This window comes from Rhinopithecus bieti, unplaced genomic scaffold, assembly GCF_001698545.2.
Source record: "Rhinopithecus bieti isolate Rb0 unplaced genomic scaffold, ASM169854v2 scaffold_1014, whole genome shotgun sequence".
Lineage (NCBI taxonomy): Eukaryota > Metazoa > Chordata > Mammalia > Primates > Cercopithecidae > Rhinopithecus > Rhinopithecus bieti.
In genome coordinates, this window is record NW_016803499.1 from 5,217,072 (window position 1) to 5,239,603 (window position 22,532).

The window sequence follows — 22,532 nt, forward strand, 5'->3', positions numbered from 1 at the left end:
AGACAGGAGACTTCGTTTTCCAAACAATAAGCCCTAATAACATCATGAAGCCAATTAAATTGTTTTCCAAAATTAGTCTATAAAATTTTCATATTGATCATAAGATATAACTTCCATAAGCCTTTATAACCTTTATTAAGGAGTCAGTTATTGTTTTATGAAAACCTTGTTTATCTGACACAGGGGCCCATATGCCAGTCTTGCATTAGTGTGTCTTTGACATTAATGATTAATTTATAGAGAAACTGAACTTTTTTTTTTTTTTTTTTTTGAGATGGAGTCTCACTCTGTCGCCCAGGCTGGAGTGCAGTGGCCGGATCTCGGCTCACTGCAAGCTCCAGCTCTTGGGTTCATGCCATTCTCCTGCCTCAGCCTCCCGAGTAGCTGGGACTACAGGTGCCCACCACCACGCCTGGCTAATTTTTTGTATTTTTAGTAGAGACGGGGTTTCACCGTGTTAGCCAGGATGGTCTCGATCTCCTGACCTCGTGATCTGCCCGCCTTGGCCTCCCAAAGTGCTGGGATTACAGGCATGAGCCACCGCACCCGGCCGAGAAACTGAACTTATTTTATCTCTCAAAGTCAGCCCTTACAATCTCACATGCCTACCTCTTCTAGGATAGTCTCTGGGCCTTGAGGAGTTGAACAGCTTTAATTTCCATGTCTCAGGAATGTGGTTTATTTTGATTGGCATCTTCTACCAGGCCTGAAGATGAAGCTTTAATTGCTGTAAGTGTTTAAAATTTAGGAGGAGGCCTTGGTGTTCTTTTTAGACCCATGAGTCAAATCCCTATAACTTGATGTCACAAGGATTTTAAAAACACATACAAAAGATACAAGGATGTAATAACCTTGATTAAAAAAAATTTTAATCTCAGTTTTCCTAAGCAAACCAAACTTAATAATAATGGCATAGGAATTATTTTGATAAAACATAAAATATGTTAGGCCACTTACCAAAAGGCAGAAGAAAATACCTTCTGCAGTGTATAGAATATTATGTTAGAAGAAAACATTTTCTTTAAGAAAACATTGTTAGCATCAGGCCATATACACACAAAAAAACAGAACCTGAGGAGGAAAACAAAACTTATATGAGCTGAAAATGAGTTGAAGGGAAGTGTTACTATTTTGTGCCTTTTAAAAGGGAAGAGAAAGCTAAAACTGGCAAGATGCAGTAAAAGTTGAACTTTGGGTTAAAATTTTAAAATTAAAATCTCTTGTAATTGATTAAGAGTAAATCAACCCCCTTAAGAAAATGTCATTGTTCTAACCAATTATTTAGTCTATAACTGTTTTTTTATATCAAACCCAATATCTAGAAAGACCATTATAATTTCCCTTTAGTCATAGACAACTTGATCATATAAAAGGTTTTTTTTTTTTGTTTTTTTGTTTTTTTTTTTTTTTTTTTTTTTTTTTTTTTGAGACGGAGTCTCACTCTGTCTCCCAGGCTGGAGCGCAGTGGCCAGATCTCAGCTCACTGCAAGCTCCGCCTCCTGGGTTTACGCCATTCTCCTGCCTCAGCCTCCCGAGTAGCTGGGACTACAGGCGTCCGCCACCTCGCCTGGCTAGATTTTGTATTTTTTAGTAGAGATGGGGTTTCACCGTGTTAGCCAGGATGGTCTTGATCTCCTGACCTCGTGATCCGCCTATCTCGGCCTCCCAAAGTGCTGGGATTACAGGCGTGAGCCACCGTGCCTGGCCTGGTTTTGTTTTTTTGATAGATCCTCTTGTTGTGACTTACATAGATCATTCATGACATACTTGGACTTTCTGGTTTGTCCTGAACATCCCTCTTTCTTAAACAACCAGTCATTTTATTCCAGGACTAAATTTACCATACAAGATTCTTTCTCATATGAAATTATTTCTCTTTAAGCTTTCTTACCCCCCACCAAAAAAAATTCTTTGTAACTTTCTTTACATCTCTTTTACTCTTTTATTTCCTGGTTCCTTTTACCTTGTTTTATACATGTACCTTTAAATACAGCTTTGAATTAGGCAAAAATTGTTCACCTTTTTAAAAAGGACATGCTTTTTTCTTAGAAAGTAATATTTCCTACAAATATATTCTTATTGGAAAATACCCAAATCGTGATTATCCTATATTTAATCTAACTTTAAATTCTAAATTATGATGAGTTGTCTATCAAGTATTTTCCTATTACAGTCACCTAATTATTTTAATCATTTACCTAATTATTTAATCAAAATCTGCAATTGGCATTATTTAAATATGGAACCACCCATTGCAAATTATAACTGAACAGTGAAAGAGATCTGACCTAACTGACTCCCATCTTACTTCTAACCTCCAAGCTGTCCTTGGATTCATTCCTGCATAGGTCCAAACTAACTTTGGGAGGAACTTAGTTTTTATAGTTTAGCTGAAACAAAAGACTATAACAGTCTTTCTCAAATGAGAGACCTTATGCCTGTGGACTAGACTACCTAAAGCCACCAGATAAAATTTACGCGTAATCTTACTAAATTTAGACGTAGCTATTTTTGTTAAACCAATGTCAACTGTTTTTTTTTTTTTTTTTTTTTTTTTTTTTTTTTTGAGCCAGGCTGGAGTGCCACTGGCACAATCTCGGCTCACTGTTAACACCTGCCTCCAGGTCAAGTGATTCTCCTGCCTCAGCTGCGCAGTAGCTGGGCATTACCAGGTGCCTGCCCACCAACGCCCGGCCTAATTTTAGTATTTCTTAGTAGAGGACGGGGGTTTCAACGATATTGTGCCAGGCGTCTTGAACTCCCTGACTTTGTGATCCCCCACCTCACCTCCCAAAAGTGCTGAGACTTACAGGCATGACCACCGTGCCCACCATCCATCGTTTATTTATTAAAGATTACACAGCTAAGATCATTCGTCTTGGGCTAGGTTTTATAGTTTCATAACTCTTATGCCCTGTTTTGACACCTTATGGTATTTGGCAGTGGATACTAGTATGAAATTGCTGGATTATATAAATGCAAACAAAAATGTATGCTAGCAATTCTTAAGAATTTCAATATTACTTTACCATAATTTAAAGCTGGCTTATTCATTAAAGATTTTACTTAAGTTACATAAACTTGAAAAGCATTGGACTCATCTTTTCTTTTTTCCTGATCAAGTATTTGATTCAAGTGCATTTATTTCTAAGCCAATCAGTTAGAGCTCTTTTATAGCTTTCAGTAGTGAAACATTGTGTACATGACACAGAAATACGTAGACATATTAGCATGCCCAATAGAAGTATCATCCTTACAGGTTTATACAAACTTTTTTGTCCTATCTTATGCCTTTCAGATTCTTTTTTTTTTTTTTTTTTTTTTTGAACGGAGTTCTGGCTTCTGTCACACTCAGCTGGAAGTGGCAGTGAGCCGGATCCTCTCAGCTCACTGCAAGCTCGCCTCCCGAGTCCACTGCCATTCTCCTGCCTTCAGCCTCCCGAGTACGCTGGACTACAGGCGCCACGCCACTCAGGCCCGGGCATAGTTTTTTTTGTTTTTTTATAGAGACAGGGTTTTCACCGTGTTCGCCAGGATGGTCTCGATCTCTGACCTTGTATCCCGCACCGCGTCTCGCTCCCAAAGGTACAGGCTTGAGCCACCGCGCCCGGCCCAGAGTCTTGAGAACCTGTTTCACAACCCTAGGCAATTGTCAGCTAAATAGCCTTAAATTTGCATATTAAAGGAAACAACTCAGGTGAAAATCAAATAGCAAAATTTGCATCATAAGGTACAGAGAGAAAAAGTCTGGTGGTGCTAGAGGCAGACTAAAGATGGATGCCCAATCAAACAAAATTATAGAAGTCTATCATAGTATTTCATAAGGAGACCAATTTTATTTAGTAGGACTACCTATCGTTTAACTGGATCTCTGAGCTCTGAGAAGAGCCCACACTGAATCCTGGGTCTCCAAAAAGGGAGAATTATTATGAGGTTAGACCACGTAATGCTTTTATAGTGCACTTAAAAAAAATGTTTTTAAACAAAGACATTTCTAAGTGTCTAAACCACACTTTTCCTTAAAAACCCAAGAGTAACCTCTGTTGCAATAACTATTTTAGTCAAAAGAAAACACGAAACAGCTTACACAATACAAAAGTAAGCAGTTTAAGAGCTGAGACAAACTTGTCTGTTTACATTCTTGGGGTTTCATAAGAAAAGCGAGTTTCTCCCCAGAGGGAGTCTGGCACCTTCTCCATTTTCTTTAAGGAACCCCAGGCTACTATAAGCTATTTTAGGTCCCCCATGCAGCAGAGGGTGCAAGAGAAAGGAGAGACAGCAGAAGTAAATCAAGAAAACAGAATTCAGTCAACTGAGAAGAAAAAAACCTTTTACCCAAAAAAAGACAAGGTCCTAGGAGAAAACAAAACAAAACATGAAGGTCTCTTAAATACAAACACACACAAATGCACACACACACCTGCACACAAACACACACATATGCACACACACACCTGCACACAAACACACATATGCACACACACACCTGCACACAAACACACACAAATGCACACACACACCTGAACACAAACACACATATGCACACACACATATGCACATACATCTTGGATGTTAGCTTTTCATTAAACTGACTTTTAACCATTGAGCTTCTTTAAAAAAATCTTTTTAAATCTCATTCCATATTTCAACTGACCAATTTCAACGAGGACACAGAAGTACAGTCATTACTCTTTCAGTTTGGCCTGGCTAGTGAAAATGTGGCATTGTTACATCAATAAAGCCCCTTAGTAGTCAAAAATCAAAATCTTTCCTCTTGTTTTTTCCTTTTGCTGGCCATTTTTCTCCCCCCATCACACCACCATTGTGTGTGTGGTGGGCAGGGGAATTTAGCCACTTCCGAGGCCTTGTTCCCCATAATTTGGAACTTCCTTGGGATTTGATCAAGCCAGATAGAGTTCAATGGGAAAAAGACCAAAACAACAAAAACGGAAACAATCGACAACAAAAAACAGTTAAGCAAAACAAACCATCGCACAACTTCTGTGATTACTGAGCGCTCTAATAGTAAGGAGAAATTAAGACCAGCTGATTATTAATCTTAACTTTAGCCAAGACAAACCACAATTCAGTTACTTACCTAGGGATGGGTCTCAGGCTGAAAACTGCTCTCCACTGTCCTAGAAGCAGGAAAACAAACAAACAAATAAACAAATCTCATCTTCCCTATTGGAAGGGAGCTCAAACTCCATAAAGGAGCTACCTGCCTTCTATCGTCATGCAAGCAGGAAAAACTTGCCTTCCTTGTGTTGGAAGCAAGTAAAACTCCAAAAAGAGAAGTTGTGCAGCAAAGTAAACTTTAGATCTTGGCCACATTTTGAGAGATCAGGGATTCTCTGGGTGGGTGCTTCCAGGACTCAGCAAATTGTCTTACTGGTTTGAGCCATAAAGTTAGCTCAAGCTGGTACGAAGCGCCAGTAGGAGACTTGTGAAAAGTCAGGGGCATCTCCACTCAGAACCCCTCAGTGGATACCAAAACGTGAACCCCGAAAATCTGAGACGGGCCTCGGTTCATTTAGAAAAGTTTATTTTGCCAAGGTTGAGGACGCCCACCCATGACACAGCCTCAGGAGGTCCTGGCGATGTACCCACGGTGGTCAGAGCACAGTCTGGTTTTAGGGAGACATGAGACATTAACCAACATATGTAAGATGAACATTGGTTCGGTCTGGAAAGGCAGGACAACTTCAAGCAGGGAGGGGGCTCCCAGGTAGATAAGAGACAGATGGTTGCATTTCTTTGAGTTTCCCATGAGCTTCTCCAAAGGAGACAATCAGGTGTGCATTTATCTCAGTGAGCAGAGGGGTGACTTCGAATAGAATGGGAGGCAAGTTGGCCCTAAGCAGTTCCCAGCTTGAGTTTTTCCCTTGAGCTTAGGGATTTGAGGGGCCCAAGATTTTTCTTTCACACCAGGCACCTTTGAACCAACAGGTTCTACGTTATCATCCACATTAGACAGATCAGGAAACTGAGGCACAGGCAAACTGCCAGCAAGAAAGTGCTAGAGCCTGGACATGAATGTGAATTTCCCTGACTGCCAAGTGCATTGCACGCTGTTGGTGTGCCCTGAGTGGCCGCTCAGGCAGCTGTGACTGCGGTGATCCTGCACCTGGAGGGATTCCCTCTTGGCGGTGTGTCCCTCTAACCCAAGGTTGGGGCCTTGCCCCACCGCACCCTTCTGTGGCTGCTCTGGGTAAATGTGGTTGCTCCACCTCCTCTAACCCCAGCTGGTGCCTCCCAGAGCAGCAGGGTGAGGGGCTCCCATCCCACCAGTGGTGCAGACCTAAAGCAGCCTGGCCTTGACCACGGGGCTCTGGTACCTGTCAGGTTGGAGTCTTGGTGCCACATCACCCCTGGTGGTCAGATGCCAGATCCCTGCTTCCTCCTGGGCCATCCTGAGTCCCCGACTCTGTGCCAGGTCCCATGCAGGCCCTGAGATGGACAGGTTAGCCCACAGCCTCTGTGCTCTTGGGTGAGTTGGATAACCAACCATCTGATAAGGCAGGTTGGGCTGAGGCATGAGCTGAGCCCCTGATACGGTGGGGGCCACCATCCGGGAGGAGGGATGCCCCCAGCCCCTGTGGGTATCAGGGTGGGCTTCCAGGAAGAGGAGGAAGAGGTCTTGGAAGGAGCTTCAAAGGATACATAGTATTCAGGATGTCTAGTCCTTTGTGGCAGCTACAAAGCACACGTGTTCAGGCCCTGGGGCCAACTGGGCAGTTGTGACCCCTCCAGCTTCCCACCACCAGCCACTGCCATCCCTCCCCCAACCCTGGTGTTCAGCCCAGGCTTGGCTGCTCTGGCACCAACCAAGCCTGCAATGGAACCAGCAGGATCCCAGATACCCCTCCAACCCAATGAGAAGGGCAGCTCTAGAGACCCAGGAGCCACTGTCTAGGCAGGCCCCTCCTACCCTGGACCCTGGGATGCTCCACGAAGAGCAGGATTTCACGGATCTGAAAGTGAGGGAGAGAAACTCTCTGTCTCCAGGATCTCCAAAAGACAGAGGCTCAGGGAGGCACAGAACCGCCTTCAATGCTCTTCAGCCCCATCCTCCCACCTGGTGTGACCTCAGAAGGCTTCTTTGAATAACACTAATTAATAGCTCAGGCACGGGGGCTCACGCCTGTAATCCCAGCATTTTGGGAGGCCAAGGTGGGCGGATCACTTGAGGCCCAGAGGTTGAGACCAGCCTGGCCAACATGGTGAAACCCCATCTCTACTAAAAACACAAAAAGATTACAGGCAGGCACCTGTAATCCCAGATACCTGGGAGACTGAGGCAGGAGAATCACTTGAACCCTGGAGCTGGAGTTTGCAGCGAGCTGAGATCACCCCACTGCACTCCAGCCTGGGTGACAGAGCGAGACCCCATCTCAAAACCACAACAAAAACAAAAAACACATTTACTGACCCGGCGCAGTGGCTCACGCCTGTAATCCCAGCACTTTGGGAGGTCGAGGCAGGCAGATCACCTGAGGTCCGGAGTTCGAGACCAGCCTGACCAACATGGAGAAACCCTGTCTCTACTAAAAATACAAAATTAGCTGGGTGTGGTGGCACATGCCTGTAATCCCAGCTACTCAGGAGGCTGAGTCAGGAGAATTGCTTGAACCCAGGAGGCAGAGGTTGCAGTGAGCTGACATCGTGCCATTGCACTCCAACCTGGACAACAAGAGTGAAACCCCATCTCAGAAAAACAAACCAAAAAAAAAAAAAAAAACACTTATTAATAGTGTGACCTGTCATAGGCCACCACAGATGCTCTTCTGAGTGCAGGGGCCGCTGTTAGTGATCACACCAGGACACTGGTGTCACCCAAATGGACACATGCCCCACAGGAGGACCCTCGGGTGGTGCTGTCACCCTGCTTAGGAAGGCAGCAGGGCACAGGGCCCAGAGCAGGGCTTGGAGGTGCCCAGCTGTCGACCAGCCTCTGCTCCACCACTACCCACAGAGCCTCTGGGTGGCCTCCAGCAGGGCTCCTCCCTGGTGTGCAAACCCCTCCTCAGCCTTCCCCACCCTCCTCCCTGGACTCCAGGCCGGCAGGAGCCCGCAGGACCCCCACCAGTGCCTCCCAGTGAGGGAGGACCCTCCTCCCTGACTCCACCTGCAGAAACCTGTGGGTGGCTGTCAGGGTAGGAGGCTGGCTCCTACCCTGGGTTTGTGACCTGGAGGGGTCACTTACGCCGGCCTCTTGTCAGCAATGTGGGTGGTGGAGGTGGGTGGGGACGTGCTGTGAGCATGCCCAGGCACCTCTGTAGGGCTGCCTCCCCTGGCACACCTGTCCCCAGGCCGGGCTTGCCTGCTCGGGAAGTCCTCAATCCTCAGGAGTTCCCGATGTCTGTCCCCACACAATCTGCAGCTGGATGTCGGGGCGGGAAGGGAGGGCGTGTCCCTGCTGGGGCAGGGCCAGGGGTGGGTCTGGGATGGAGGGGGTGGGTCCCTGAAGAGTCAGAGTGAGGGGAGCCTCCTGGTGGCTCCTCGGGGATGGGGATATAGAGAGGTGGGGTGGGGCCTGCTCACCCCGTGTCCCCCACAGGTCGCTGCTGGCTGGACGCCCTGGAGCTGGCCCTGCGCTGCTCTAGCCTGCTGAGACTGGGCACCTGTAAGCCGGGCCGAGACGGGGAGCCAGGGACCTCGCCAGACGCATCACCCTCATCACTCTGCGGGCTGCCAACCTCAGCCACCATCCACCCAGACCAAGACCTGTTCCCGTGAGTGGGGCGAGGGCACGAGGTGGTGCTGATTCATGGGGTCTCCTTGTAGGCAAGGAAGAGGGGGAGAGGACGGCCCCAGCCTCTGCTCTGGCGGGCTGCAGGGCTGCAGGCAGGGACGTGTTCACTGCCGTGTGCCCTGGGAGCCTCGGTTTCTTCCTCTATAAAATGGGGCTAATCGTGTCAAACGTGGGTTGTGGAGGTGATGACAGGCAGGAACGTATGTGAAGCGCCGAGCAGCGAGGGGTGGGCGGCCCAGAGGGGTGTGCTGGGGTCTCACCTGTGACGGACCCACTGGCACCATCCACCTTCCAGGCTGAATGGGTCTTCCCTGGAGAACGACGCGTTCTCAGACAAGTCGGAGAGAGAGAACCCCGAGGAGTCAGATACCGAGACCCAGGACCATGGCCGGAAGACGGAGAGTGGCAGCGACCAGTCAGAGACCCCTGGGGTCCCGGCGCGGAGAGGGACCACGTATGTGGAGCAGGTCCAGGAGGAGCTGGGGGAGGTGAGAGCCCCCCCAGCCAGGAGCCCCACGCGTCTCCCCGGCCTCGGCCCCTCATTCTAGAGGCAGAGGTAGCCATGCCTCATCCTCAGGGAAGCACGCAGAGCCCAGGGGGCGGCTTTTGTCCCCGTCACTTGGCAGTGAGCTCAGGAGCTGTCTTTTAGGTGAATAGGCTCCTCCCCTCTTCCAAAGAGGCTGCCCCGCTGGCTGCTGGGGTGCAGATGCGGGGATGGGGCAGGGGTTCGCTGCCAACAGGCAACTCCCTCCTTGGGCTGGAATGTGCTGATGGGAGAACAGGAGGCTCAGGAGGGGCCTTGACCCCATCTGGTGGGCGGCCCCACTTCCTGGAGGAGCACAGAGGAGGGCATGCAAGACCTGAGTCCCATGCTCACAGGCCCCTGCGCACCTGGTGCTCCCCTGGGGCCCTGGGAGAGCTGTGAACGAGACAGAACTGGGCCCTGGGTCCTGGGCCTCCAGTGTATGGGCAGCAGGAAACACAGACGATAAACCCACAAACACAAGACGAGGCTGGGGAGTGGGTGAGGGAGGCCAGCCGGGCCATGGGCTCTTTCTGAAGATGTAAGTGACAGGAGGGAGGATGGCATTCCAAAAAGAGGGACCGCTGGTGCACGAGCCCAAGGCAGGGGGCAGGCGGTGGGCGGCAGTGTCCCCAGAGCATGGCTGCAGCTGAACAGCCAGGACAGCTGACTCCCCACAGCTGGAGAGAACTCGTGTGGCCCTGGGCACCGTGGGGCGCCTCAGGAAGGGGAGTCCGGAAGGAATCACAGGATCTAAGCTTCCACTGGGCAACTGGGGTGCAGACTGAGGAAGCCAGGCTCTGGGGTGGGCGCTGTCAGGAACAGGGGGCTCTGTGGTCTGGGATCTTGTCATTCTCATCCGGGAGGTGAGACAAGAGCAAGACCGTGGCTGTCACTGAGGGCAAGGAGCAGTCCTGGTTTCCGCAGAAAAGGGGAATTAGGTCCTTGCTGTTGTTTGGACAGCGTCGTGTTCACGTCTTGCTCTGCACAGGCCCAGAGCGGGTTCCTCCGTGGTCTGTGAAGTCCTTGTGTTCAGTGGAACACCATGGCCTCCCTGTGGGCTGCCATTCCCACAGAGCTCAGGCTTCCGTGCAGGGATGGGAAGGTTAGGATGGGCCTGTGGGGAGTGGACCGAGGGCCCCGGGGGCCTTGGGCTGAGAGTATTGGCGAAGCCACCAGCGGGTTAGGCAAGGGCCTCGGGACAGCCGAGGGGCGGGGATGGACACTGGGCCACTCGTAGGGAAGCACCGTTGTTAGGAGAAAGCTGAGGGCGCCCTGGACCCAGCTGTGATGGAGAAGTGGGCAGACTCACGGTATTTCGGAAGGTGGTTTGGGCAGATCTCAGCCAGATGGTGATGAGCAACGCTGCTGTGAGCCAGGCAGGGCGGGCTGCTGCAGGTGCGAGCCTGGGGCTCCAGGCAGAGGGCACGGAGCAGGCAGCCAAGGGGCCTGGGCATCCAACCTTCAGAGGCCGAGCACAGATAAGGCTTCACAGAGGTAGGGCAGGGAGGTGGGAGGAGCCAGGAGCCCAGGTGTCTCAGAGCCAGCTGGGCCGAGAGGTGGGGCAGGATGAGAAGCAGGGGTGGCTGCTGGACCAGTGAGAGGCAGTGGGAACCTACAGCGAGACAGTCTCAGTAGAGAAGAGGGCAGAAGCCTGGTGGAGAGGGTTAAGGAGGACGGGAGCACGTGGACAGAGCCGGAAGATTCCTGACAGCTGAAGCTGTCAGGCTGATAGTCCAAGCCCCAAAGCTGGCTCGGAAATGAAAGCTATAGCACTGGGCTCCCCGTGACCCCTCATGGGGTCAGACATGGCTCCTGGGTGTCCACGCACACTATCCACTAGGCCAGTGCCATGAGGATCTGTCCGTGGCCCTGCATACACAGAGAGGCGAAGCCATTTGCCTGAGTCCCGGCAGCGGGGATGAGATCCTGACGCAGGACTCAACAGGCCACGCTCCATCTTGCCCCCTCCCTGGGGCAGCTGCTGTCGGGCTAAAAATACAGAGAGCCCTGAGTTCAGATCTCACCTCTGCTACATAGCAGCTGTGTGACCTTGGGCAAGTCACTTGTCCGCTCTGTGAAGGGGGAGGACCAGTGTCCTGGTACCCTGGGGCTGTGGTGAGGTGCAAATCTGGAGTGAAGTCACTTATTCGGGAGCTGTGGTGAGGGTTAGGTGTCTCAGAAAATGAGATGAGGGGGCCTTCATGAGTGGCACACAGGCTTCGGAAGTGAGGGGTGAGTTCACGGTACCTGTGTCGGTTTCGCGGTGCAGGCTCACCTCCAAACTCACCCAGTTGTCCACATTCGATATCTGAAGGCTTCTGTATACCAGTCATACCTCAAAAAAGTGGTTCAAAAACAGAAAAAGAAATGTTACAATAATCTTTTTTAAAAAATGGAAGAGCAGGCCAAATCCCTGCCTCCCCAGGCAGCTGTGAAGACAGGGTGGGCTGCAGCCTCTCTGTTCCCTGAGCCCAGGGTCCCACGATGCACAGACGGGTTTCAACAGCAGGTGTTGGGAGGCTGCAGCCTGGACTTTGAAGGGGCAGGGCATGGGGTCCCTGCGCCAGGTGCAGAAACAGGAGCGGGCCTGGACCCGGGCTGCAGGTGCCCCAGGGGCGGGGTGGAAATGCATTGGGAAGAGTTCACATCTGATGGGGCTGAGTCAGCCTCATGAGGCTATGGGAGCCGAGCCAGGGGTTTACACCCAAAGGGGTGGCAGGTACAGCCTCCTCCAGCCAGAGCTGCCACTGTCCCGCCACCCCTTCCTCCCGGCTCTTCTGGTTAGGGCCTGACTGCAGCCTGTCTGCCGCAGCTGGGCGAGGCGTCCCAGGTGGAGACGGTGTCAGAGGAGAACAAGAGTCTGATATGGACCCTGCTGAAGCAGTTGCGGCCGGGCATGGACCTGTCCCGTGTGGTGCTGCCCACGTTCGTACTGGAGCCGCGTTCCTTCCTGGACAAGCTCTCCGACTACTACTACCACGCAGACCTGCTCTCCAGGTGGGCGCCATGCCGGGAGGGGCACCCCACACCTCGTCCTGCATCTGCATGAGACCCCGCAGCCCCCTCAGCACCTGCCTGCCCTGTTGGGGCTTCCAGAGAATCCCCTGGCTGATCCCAGCCCACTGTTCCTGCAGCTCTAGCCTCCTGGGGGCCCTGTCTCCAAGATGGGCCTGGGAAGAGCCAGGGCCATCCGTGGTGAGAGGGGGGTCAGTTGACAGCAGTTGCCATGCACCCTGAGCCCTGCACCCTCGAGCTGGATGGGATGGGCTGCAGAGGCTGGAAAGGGGCTGCACAGGCTGGAAGGGGGATGCAGAGGCAGGAAGTGGGGCTGCAGAGGCAGGAAGGGGGGAAGCAGAGGCTGAAAGGAGGGCAGCAGAGGCAGGAAGGGGGCTACAGAGGCTGGAAGGGGGCTGCAGAGGCAGGAAGGGGCTGCAGAGGCAAAAGGGGGACAAAGGGGACTGCAGAGGCAAGACGGGCTACAGAGGCTGGAAAGGGGGCTGCAGAGGCTGGAAAGGGGCTGCAGAGGCTGAAAAGGGGCTGCAGAGGCAGGAAGGGGACTGCAGAGGCAAGACGGGCTACAGAGGCTGGAAAGGGGGCTGCAGAGGCTGGAAAGGGGCTGCAGAGGCTGGAAAGGGGCTGCAGAGGCAGGAAGGGGCTGCAGAGGCTGGGCGGGGCTGCAGAGGCTGGAAGGGGCAGCAGAGGCAGGACGGGGGCTGCAGAGCCTGGAAGGGGGCTGCAGAGGCTGGAAAGGGGCTGCAGAGGCTGGAAGAGGGCTGCAGAGACTGGAAGGGGATACACAGGCTGGAAGGGGGCTGCAGAGACTGGAAGGGGGCAACAGATGCAGGAAGGGGGGCTGCAGGCTCGGGAGCCAGGCAGAGGGAGCAGGGTGGGAACAAGAGCATGGGCAGGGAGGCTTCCTGGAGACAGGGGCCCCCTGGCAGCCCAGGTCAGCAGTGTCCTCTCTGCCCCAGTGTGGGAGCAGCCCTGGCACTTTCTGATTAGAAGAACCCACTTCCCCGGAGAAAATTCTCCTGCTTGGGGGTGACCAGAGCGTCTGGGCCAGGCGGCCTGTTTCCAGCTGAGCAGGTGGAGGTTGGGATGGTAGGAGGGAGGGTCAGGGAAGGGTGGTGGCCACGGCCCCGGAGCTGGGGTCAGCGTTCTCCCGCCCATGGCAGGGCTGCGGTGGAGGAGGATGCCTACAGCCGCATGAAGCTGGTGCTGCGGTGGTACCTGTCTGGCTTCTACAAGAAGCCCAAGGTGAGCCCCTGCCAGCCAGGGAGGGCGGGGCTGCGGCCCAGGGGTCTGTCTGCTCAGCCCTCGTCCCTTGGCACTTTCCCGAGTCCCCAGGCCATCCCCTACCCCACATGGCCTTGAAGGATCCTGGTCACCCCCACAGAGGGCCCTGGTCCTTGATGATGGGGGACAGGGTGGGGGCCCCGGATGGCTCAGGCCAGGCCCCTAAGGGTAGTCTCATCCCTCAAGGCCCCAAGCTGGACCCCTTCCCCACCCCACAAGAAAACAGCCTCAGGCCTCAGGCCGTGCTAGAGATGGTGCCAAAAGAAAGGGGCTTTCAACCCTAAACCTCAAGGTACCTTTGGAATCTGTGGTTTTCACAAATTTTTACCCATGGAACCCCCTTTTAGAACCCCAAACCCAGGACTCCAATGACAGCAGGGCTGCTCTGGTTGTAGTGAGGGAGAAGGCCTGCAGCTCCCCTGACCCACCACGGAGCCCTGGGGTTCTGTGGGAAGCAAGTTTGAAAACCACGACCCTAGTTCTACTTCTTCATTGTGCAGATGGGGAAACTGAGGCCCCGAGAGGAGAAAGGATGGACCGAGTTGCACAGCAGGTTTGGGGTGGAGGCAGGACTCCTGACTACCTGGTGCCTTCGTGGCTTTCAGCAGGCTGTGTGCAGGTTACACCCAAGGTCCAGGGAGAGTGTGACAAGGTCAGGGTCTTATGTCCCCTCTCCGAGCTAAGAAGTAGACAGGGTTCCCCTGAGGCTGTCCCCCAAGAATGTAAACCACAGGCAAAGCATCGTCCCACCAAAGCAGCGGTGAGGTGTTGTTCCCAGATGCTAGCAGCAAACCAGGCCAGCAGGCAGCGGGGAGCCCACCCACGCTGCTCCTCAGTGCACATCCCTCACCTGCTCTGCACAGCGGGCCTCTTTTTTTTTTTTTTTTTTTTTTGGGGGGGGTCTCACTCTGTCGCCCGGGCTGGGGTGCAGTGGCTGGATCTCAGCTCATTGCAAGCTCCGCCTCCCAGGTTCATGCCATTCTCCTGTCTCAGCCTCCCAAGTAGCTGGGACTACAGGCGCCCGCCACCATGCCCGGCTATTTTTTTGTATTTTTTAGTAGAGACGGGGTTTCACCATATTAGCCAGGATGGTCTCGATCTCCTGACCTCGTGATCCGCCCGTCTTGGCCTCCCAAAGTGCTGGGATTACAGGCTTGAGCCACCGCGCCCGGCTCACAGCGGGCCTCTTACCCACCTGGTTCTCTGTTGTCCGCAGGGAATCAAGAAGCCGTACAACCCCATCCTGGGGAGACCTTCCGCTGCTGCTNGCCCGGGCTGGGGTGCAGTGGCTGGATCTCAGCTCATTGCAAGCTCCGCCTCCCAGGTTCATGCCATTCTCCTGTCTCAGCCTCCCAAGTAGCTGGGACTACAGGCGCCCGCCACCATGCCCGGCTATTTTTTTGTATTTTTTAGTAGAGACGGGGTTTCACCATATTAGCCAGGATGGTCTCGATCTCCTGACCTCGTGATCCGCCCGTCTTGGCCTCCCAAAGTGCTGGGATTACAGGCTTGAGCCACCGCGCCCGGCTCACAGCGGGCCTCTTACCCACCTGGTTCTCTGTTGTCCGCAGGGAATCAAGAAGCCGTACAACCCCATCCTGGGGGAGACCTTCCGCTGCTGCTGGTTCCACCCCCAGACTGACAGCCGTACGTTCTACATAGCAGAGCAGGTGAGAGCACCTCCGCTGCACCCGGCCTGGGCGCAGGGCTCTGTGGGGGGCGGGGCCCTGGCAGCAGGCAAGGACAAGTGTGACCCCGAGGACCCGCTTCCTGGGGTCCCCACGTCCTACGCAGCTTAACAGCTGTGGACCCAGCCGCCGCCAATAGGGATTCTTGCGGAAAGTGCAGACCCCACCATGGCTGTGACAGCAGACAGTGTCCCCCCTGGAGGGAGGACCATGTGTCCCATCTCCCAGGGAGGCCTTCTAGGGCAACTCAGGGCTCCCAAGCCCCACAGCTGAGGCCTAGCTGCTCTGGGCGTCGTGAGCGAGAGCCAGGAAGGCCCCTACCCGAATGCTGGGACCAGGGGAGGGGATGTGACGTCAGCGACAGGGAGGGGTTTTTGGGGGGAAGCTGGGATTACCTGTTTCCGAGGCCGTTTACAGAGCGCCCTCCCTGCCTGCAGGTGTCCCACCACCCTCCCGTGTCTGCCTTCCACGTCAGCAACCGGAAGGACGGCTTCTGCATCAGTGGCAGCATCACAGCCAAGTCCAGGTTCTATGGTGAGGGGGTCACCCCGGGTGCCCCCTGGGGCCTCGGGGAAATGCGATGGTCGGGGGGGCTCCAGGAGCCAGTGGACCAAGATCTCAGGTGGGGGCCATGTGCCTGACCCTCCCAACCCCTCGTAGTCAGAGACCATGTGGTGGTCAAGTGCTCAGACCCAGGCATCAGGCAGAGCTGGCCCGTAGCTCCCCTGAGCTGAGAGTGGGCACCTTTTGCAGGGACGTTGTGAGGACTGAGAGAGGGCACCTACATGGAAAGGTGTGGATTGGGGCTGAGCAGCCCCACAGCACTGCGTGACTATTTGAATTGGCTAAAATGAAATGAAACTTAAGGTCGGGCACAGTCGCTCACACCTGTAATCCCAGCACTTTGGGAGGCCGAAGTGGGTGGATCACCTGAGGTCCGGAGTTTGAGAACAGCCTGGCCAACATGGTGAAACCCTGTTTCTACTAAAAATACGAAAATTAGCCAAGCATGGTGGCATGCGCCTATAATCCCAGCTACTTGGGAGGCTGAGGCAGGGGAATTGCTTGAACCTGGGAGGTGAGGGTTGCAGTGAGCCAAGATGATGCTACTGCACTCTAGCCTGGGTGACAGGGTGAGACTCTGTCTCAAAAAAAAAAAAAGAAAAGAAATGAAACTGAAACCACAGTCCCTCTGTTGCCACATCACACAGGCTCAGTGTTGGCCCTGGAGTGGGACAGGCAGGAGGGAAGCCCTGGTCTTCACAGACAGCCCCATTGGACTGCGCTGCTCTGAGGCCTGGCAGCCTCGGGTGCTCAGAAAGTGTCCATTTGCATTTCATCCCATCCGTTGTACCTTTTTCATCAGTTTCATCCATGGGCAGGTGTGCGCCTGTTGCCTCTGTGTGCCCGGCTCTCTGCTGGGTGTGTGGAAGTCTGGGAGAGGGTCCCAGGTGCGACCCTCAGGTTCAGCCCACCTTTTCCACCTCTGTCCTCTCCTCACCAGCAGTGCCTGTGACTCTTGGCCCCGAGCGGGGCGCGCTCCCTCCACATGGACGTTTAAAATCTGAGCAGGGCTCAGGCGGGTTTGAAAAAGTTTGCAGACTCCACCCTGCGAATCTTCAGTTTTGTGACTGCAATAAACCACTAACACGTCAAAGGTGAAATAACTTCTCAGCACAGATGTCCTGTGCACACTGGACAGGGATTTTACAGAATCTGAGGCCCAGAGAGGTTAAGTGACTCACGCACAGTCACACCACTGGAGGTGCCAGGAGCGTGTTCACTTGTTGGAAGGGGCTCAGACCCTGTGATTTAGGGGTGGCCTCAGGTGTGAAGGGGCTGTCCCCACTCACTGGTCCTGCTGCCTCTTGTCTCTGCAGGGAATTCGCTGTCGGCACTGCTGGACGGCAAAGCCACGCTCACCTTCCTGAACCGAGCCGAGGATTACACCCTCACCATGCCCTACGCCCACTGCAAAGGTGAGTGGCTCAGCCACCCACCCCGAGGGCAGAGCGAGGCTCCTCCCTCAATGAAAGCGGCTAGGTGCCAAAATCCTTTGGTTGTTGCTTGAAGAAATCTTTCCTTCACCTTCACTCACCCATGACTTTTTTTTCTTTTTTTTTGAGAAGGAGTTTCACTCTTGTTACCCAGGCTAGAGCGCAATGGCGCAATCTCGGCTCCAAGTAGCTGGGATGACAGGCATGCGCCACCACACCCAGCTAATTTTGTATTTTAGTAGGTTTTCACCATGTTGGTCGGGCTGGTCTCAAACTCCCGACCTCAGGTGATCCGCCCGCCTCGGCCTCCCAAAGTGCTGGGATTACAGGCATGAGCCACCGTGCCCAGCCTTGCCCATGACTTTTGAAGGTGGGTAATGCCAGGTGGAGGCTGTTTTACTGCCCTTTGAATACGTGTGTTGTGCTTTTTTGCCTTATGGCTTCCACTACTGTTGGGGATGATTAGCTGTCAGTTTATTTGTTACATAATCTGCTTTTCCCTGTAGCTGCTTTGAAGATGCTCTCCTTGCCTTGGTGCCCTGTAGTCTTGCTATAGTGTTTCAAAGTTCGGATTTCTTTTTTGTTTTTTCATTAATAGACTTTCCTTTTTACAGTAGTGTTGTGTTTACAGAAAAATTGAGCAGGAAGTACAGAGAGTTCCTGTGTATCCCCTACACACAGTTTCCCCTGTTATTAACATCTCATACTGAGGTGCTACATTTGGTACCATTGATGAGCCAATACTGATACATTGTTACTGAGTACACAGTTCTCCTTCCCTTTCACTCCTTGTGTTGCTCATTCTGTGGGTTTTGATAAATACAGAAGGACATGTATCTGCCATTACCATATCTCACAGAATAGTTGCACCACCCTAAAAATCTCTTATGATTAGGCATGAATAGATGGATCCACATATTCCTCAGTCCCCCCAGGCCCTGGCAAAATAATAGTTTTGCCTTTTCCAGAATGTCATGTAGTTGGAATCATATGGTGTGGAGCCTTTTCAGATTGGCTTCTTTCACTCAGCAATATGCATTTAAAGATTCCTCCACTAGGCGTGGTGGCTCATGCCTATAAATGCCTGTGCTTTGGGAGGTAGAGGTGGGGGGATCACTTGAGCCCAAGAGTTCAAGACCAGCCTGGGCAACATGGCGAAACCCTGTCTCTACAAAAAGTACCAAAAAATTAACCAGGCATGGTGGTGCACCTGTGGTCCCAGCCTTGGGAGGTTGAAGTGGGAGGATAACCTGAGCCCAGGAGGCAGAGGCTTTGAGGAGCCATCATGGTACCAGTGCACTCCAGCCTGGGCAGCAGAGTAAGACCCCATCTCAAAAAAAAAAAAAAAAAAAATCCTTGCCTGGCACAGTGGCTCACACCTGTAATCCCAGCACTTTGGGAGGTCGAGGCGGGTGGATCACCTAAGGTCGGGAGTTTAAGACCAGCCTGACCAACATGGAGAAACCCCATCTCTACTAAATATACAAAACTAGCCAGGCGTGGTGGCGCATGCCTGTAATCCCAGCTACTCGGGAGACTAAGGCAGGAGAATCGCTTGAACCTGGGAGGTGAAGGATGCGGTGAACTGAGATCATGTCATTGCACTCCAGCCTGGGCAACAAGCGAGAAACTCCATTTCAAAAAAAAAAAAAAAACCTTCATGTCTTTTTTTGGCTTGATAGCTCTGGATTTCTTTTAATTTTGCTGATTGAGGGTTTTGTTTGTTTGAACTCTTTGAAACTGAGGTTTCGTGGCTTTGATGAAGTCCGGAAATTTTTAGCTATTTTTTTTAAGTGCCTCACTCCTGATTTCCCCATTTTTCCTAGAACTCCAATGAGACAGAATTTAAACCATCTCCTCCTTTGCTTAGTCTCTCTTAATGTTTCCATCATATCTCTTATCTCTTTGCATTCTAGATTATTTATTTAGATGTATCTTTAACTCTAATTAACCTGATATATCACTCATCCACTGAGTTTTCCATTTTGATATATTGTTTCCCAAGAAGTTCTACTTAGTTTCATATCAAACCTGCCTGGTTTTTTTGTTTGTTTGTTTTTGGGATTTTGTTTTGTTTTGAGACGAAGTTGGAGTTTCACTCTTGTTGCCCAGGCTGGAGTGCAATGGTGCCATCTCAGCTCACTGCCACCTCCGCCTCCTGAGTTCAAGCAATTCTCCTGCCTCAGCCTCCTGAGTAGCTGGGACTACAGGCATGCACCACCACACCTGGCTACTTTTTTGTATTTTTAGTAGAGACGGGGTTTCTCCATGTTGGCCAGGTTGGTCTCAAACTCCTGACCTCAGGTGATCCGCCCGCCTCTGCCTCCCAAAGTGCTGGGATTACAGGGGTGAGGCACTGCGCCCAGCCTTGCCTGTTCTTTTATACTCATACGTTGTTCCTCAGTCATGTTTGCAATCCTTTCTGATAAATCTTTGAGCACTGTAATAAACACAGTGTTTTGTCATCTCTAGCTGGTCATTCTGATATTCTAATTTGTTTGCTGCTGGGTCCTCACTGTCCATAGTGATACCCTCGAAGGTGCTCAATAATTATTCGAAGAATGGTTGTATTTAGTAAAACCTCGGATTCTAATTTGCTCGTTTTTTCTTTGTTTGTTTTCGTTTTGTTGGCTGAACTTGTTTTGTTGGCTCTCACATTTTCTTTTTTGAGGCGGAGTCTCGCTGTCTCCCAGGCTGGAGTGCAGTGGCCGGATCTCAGCTCACTGCAAGCTCCGCCTCCCGGGTTCACGCCATTCTCCTGCCTCAGCCTCCCGAGTAGCTGGGACTACAGGCGCCCGCCACCTCGCCCGGCTAGTTTTGTGTGTGTGTGTTTTTTTTAGTAGAGACGGGGTTTCACCGCGTTAGTCAGGATGGTCTCGATCTCCTGACCTCGTGATCCACCCGTCTCGGCCTCCCAAAGTGCTGGGATTACAGGTTTGAGCCACCGCGCCCGGCGGGCTCTCACATTTTCTTAGTAGGTTGTTTATGGGACACGGAGGAAGTAGAGATTTGAATCCCAAACTCACCCTACACATTCATGGAGAGTTCTGGGGTTTCTTTTTAACCCCTGGAGCACAGGCCCAAAACGAATGTTTGCTTGACTCCCTCTGGGATGAATGGGCTTTCTGTGACTGTTCCTTTTGCTGAGTGTGTAGCCATGTGAGAGTGCCTGCTTTGTGGAAATGTCTCAGAAAAAGTCTCTCCTGGTTACTCTGACCCAAGGACCTGTCTACCGCTTCCCATGGGAACCTCAGAAACCAAGATCTCAGATCAACAAATGTCCCTCCTTCTCTTCCCCATCTTTCCTCTTCTCCTCTCCTCCTCCCGTCTTCTCCCTCTTTATTTTCTCTTATAGGGGAGTTCCCATATTTTCTTGCTTGCTCATTGACTCCTCCATGCTTCATAGATTTTTTTCAACTTTTTATTATGGCAAAGTTCAAACATATATAGAAGCACAGTACACCCCACGTACCCTCAGCACAGCAAGCCACCCACCTTCATGCTCTCCCCCGAATTAATTGGAAGTAAATCCCAGATGTCATATCATGTCATTTGTGTATTTTATTTTATATCACTAAAGATAAGGATTTCCCTTCTTTCTTTTTTTCTTTTTTTTTTTTTGACAGAGTCTTGCTATGTCACCCAGGATGGAGTGCAGTGGTGTGATCTCAGCTCACTGCAACCTCCACCTCCCGGGTTCAAGCGATTCTCCTACCGCAGCCTCTCATGTAGCTGGGATTACAGGCATGTGCCACCACACCCAGCTAATTTTTGTATTTTATTAGAGATAGTGTTTCACTATGTTGGCCAGGCTTGTCACAAACTCCTGACCTCAAGTGATCAGCCTGCCTCAGCCTCCCAAAGTGCTGGGAGTATGGGCTTGAGCCCCCACGCCAGGCCAGGATTTCCCTTCTTAACCATAGCCACAGTTCTATCATCTGACCAAAAACAAACAAACAAACAAACTCTTTGTTACCATCAAGTCTGCAGTCTAGGTTCAGATCCCCAGCTGCCATGTGCCTGTGTCTTGATCCCCCACACACATGACAGCTGGCCGTTTGGCTAAGTCTCTGCGTCAGGCCATGCTCTGTGCATGACTGCCCTGTGTTTACATCTCCTTGATGTCCCTCCCTCCTGTTTTTCCCTTGCAGTATATTAGTCATTTCCTCCTAGTCCCTCCACATGGATTTTCCTGGCTGCGTTCCTCTGCCCTGGGGATTTCCTATAAACCACCAATTGATTCGATCTCTAGTCGCCTGATCACGTTCAGCACAATTTTTTCAACACGACGCTTCATCGGGGGTTTCGTGTCTTTCCACAGCAGGGTGCACAGGGCCTGTTGTTCTTTGTGACATTAGCGAACATTGATTCTCAACGTCTGGATCCGTTCATGTATCAGGCATTGCTAAATGGTGACGTTCCATCCTCTTTCACTAAATCACCGGAAGGCTCCTTGAAAGAGAAACTTCCCTTGTCTACTACGCAGTTACCCAACAGGATTGGTTTGTAACAGGATAAATCCCAGGATTTTTTTTTTTTTTTTTTTTTTTGAGACGGAGTCTCGCTCTGTCGCCCAGGCTGGAGTGCAGTGGCCGGATCTCGACTCATTGCAAGCTCCGCCTCCCGGGTTCAGGCCGTTCTCCTGCCTCAGCCTCCCGAGTAGCTGGGACTACAGGCACCCACCACCTCGCCCAGCTAGTTTTTTGTATTTTTTAGTAGAGACGGGATTTCACCATGTTAGCCAGGATGGTCTCGATCTCCTGACCTCGTGATCTGCCCGTCTCAGCCTCCCAAAGTGCTGGGATTACAGGCTTGAACCACTGCGCCCAGCACATCCCAGGTTTTTTATCTTTTCAAAATAATGAGTTTTTTCCCCTGCTGTCTTCCAAAGGTGATTGGCGAAGGTCATTATTGCCATGTGTTATTTGATAGGAACATATTTGGTGATTTCAGAACCTTTCAGTTGTTAACTTTATTGATACTGAAATTGCCCCATCTTTGGCCAGTGGGGGCCATAGTTGGCTCTGGGACCCCCTGCATACCCCAGTAGCTCTGCTGGCGTCCTTCCTTCTGCCCTGACCACGTGTGCACCTAGGACATTTCCTACACTAGACCTCAAATCGACCATTTCTCCAGGAAGCTCGTTTCCTCTCACTAGGAAATAATATTTAGTGGTCACAATCTGGAGGTCAGATCTGTTTTGTTTTTATTTTTTTTTTTGAGACAGAGTCTCACTCTGTTGCCCAGGCTGGAGTGCCGTGGTGTGATCT

At 51.7% G+C, this 22,532-nt stretch overlaps 1 protein-coding gene across 2 annotated transcripts in view; it reads left to right on the forward strand.

Moving 5' to 3' along the window:
* Positions 1-22,532, forward strand: part of OSBPL5 (oxysterol binding protein like 5) — an 80,507-nt gene that overhangs the window by 49,794 nt on the left and 8,181 nt on the right. The window contains exons 8-14 of one of the 2 annotated variants that reach the window (XM_017887327.1): positions 8,561-8,735; positions 9,051-9,243; positions 12,094-12,278; positions 13,457-13,538; positions 15,149-15,247; positions 15,703-15,799; positions 17,146-17,244. In XM_017887327.1, coding sequence (XP_017742816.1) covers positions 8,561-8,735; positions 9,051-9,243; positions 12,094-12,278; positions 13,457-13,538; positions 15,149-15,247; positions 15,703-15,799; positions 17,146-17,244 — 930 coding nt within the window. Of the gene's footprint in view, positions 1-8,560; positions 8,736-9,050; positions 9,244-12,066; positions 12,279-13,456; positions 13,539-15,148; positions 15,248-15,702; positions 15,800-17,145; positions 17,245-22,532 lie in introns of both variants that reach the window. The other variant, XM_017887320.1, reaches the window with a different exon arrangement.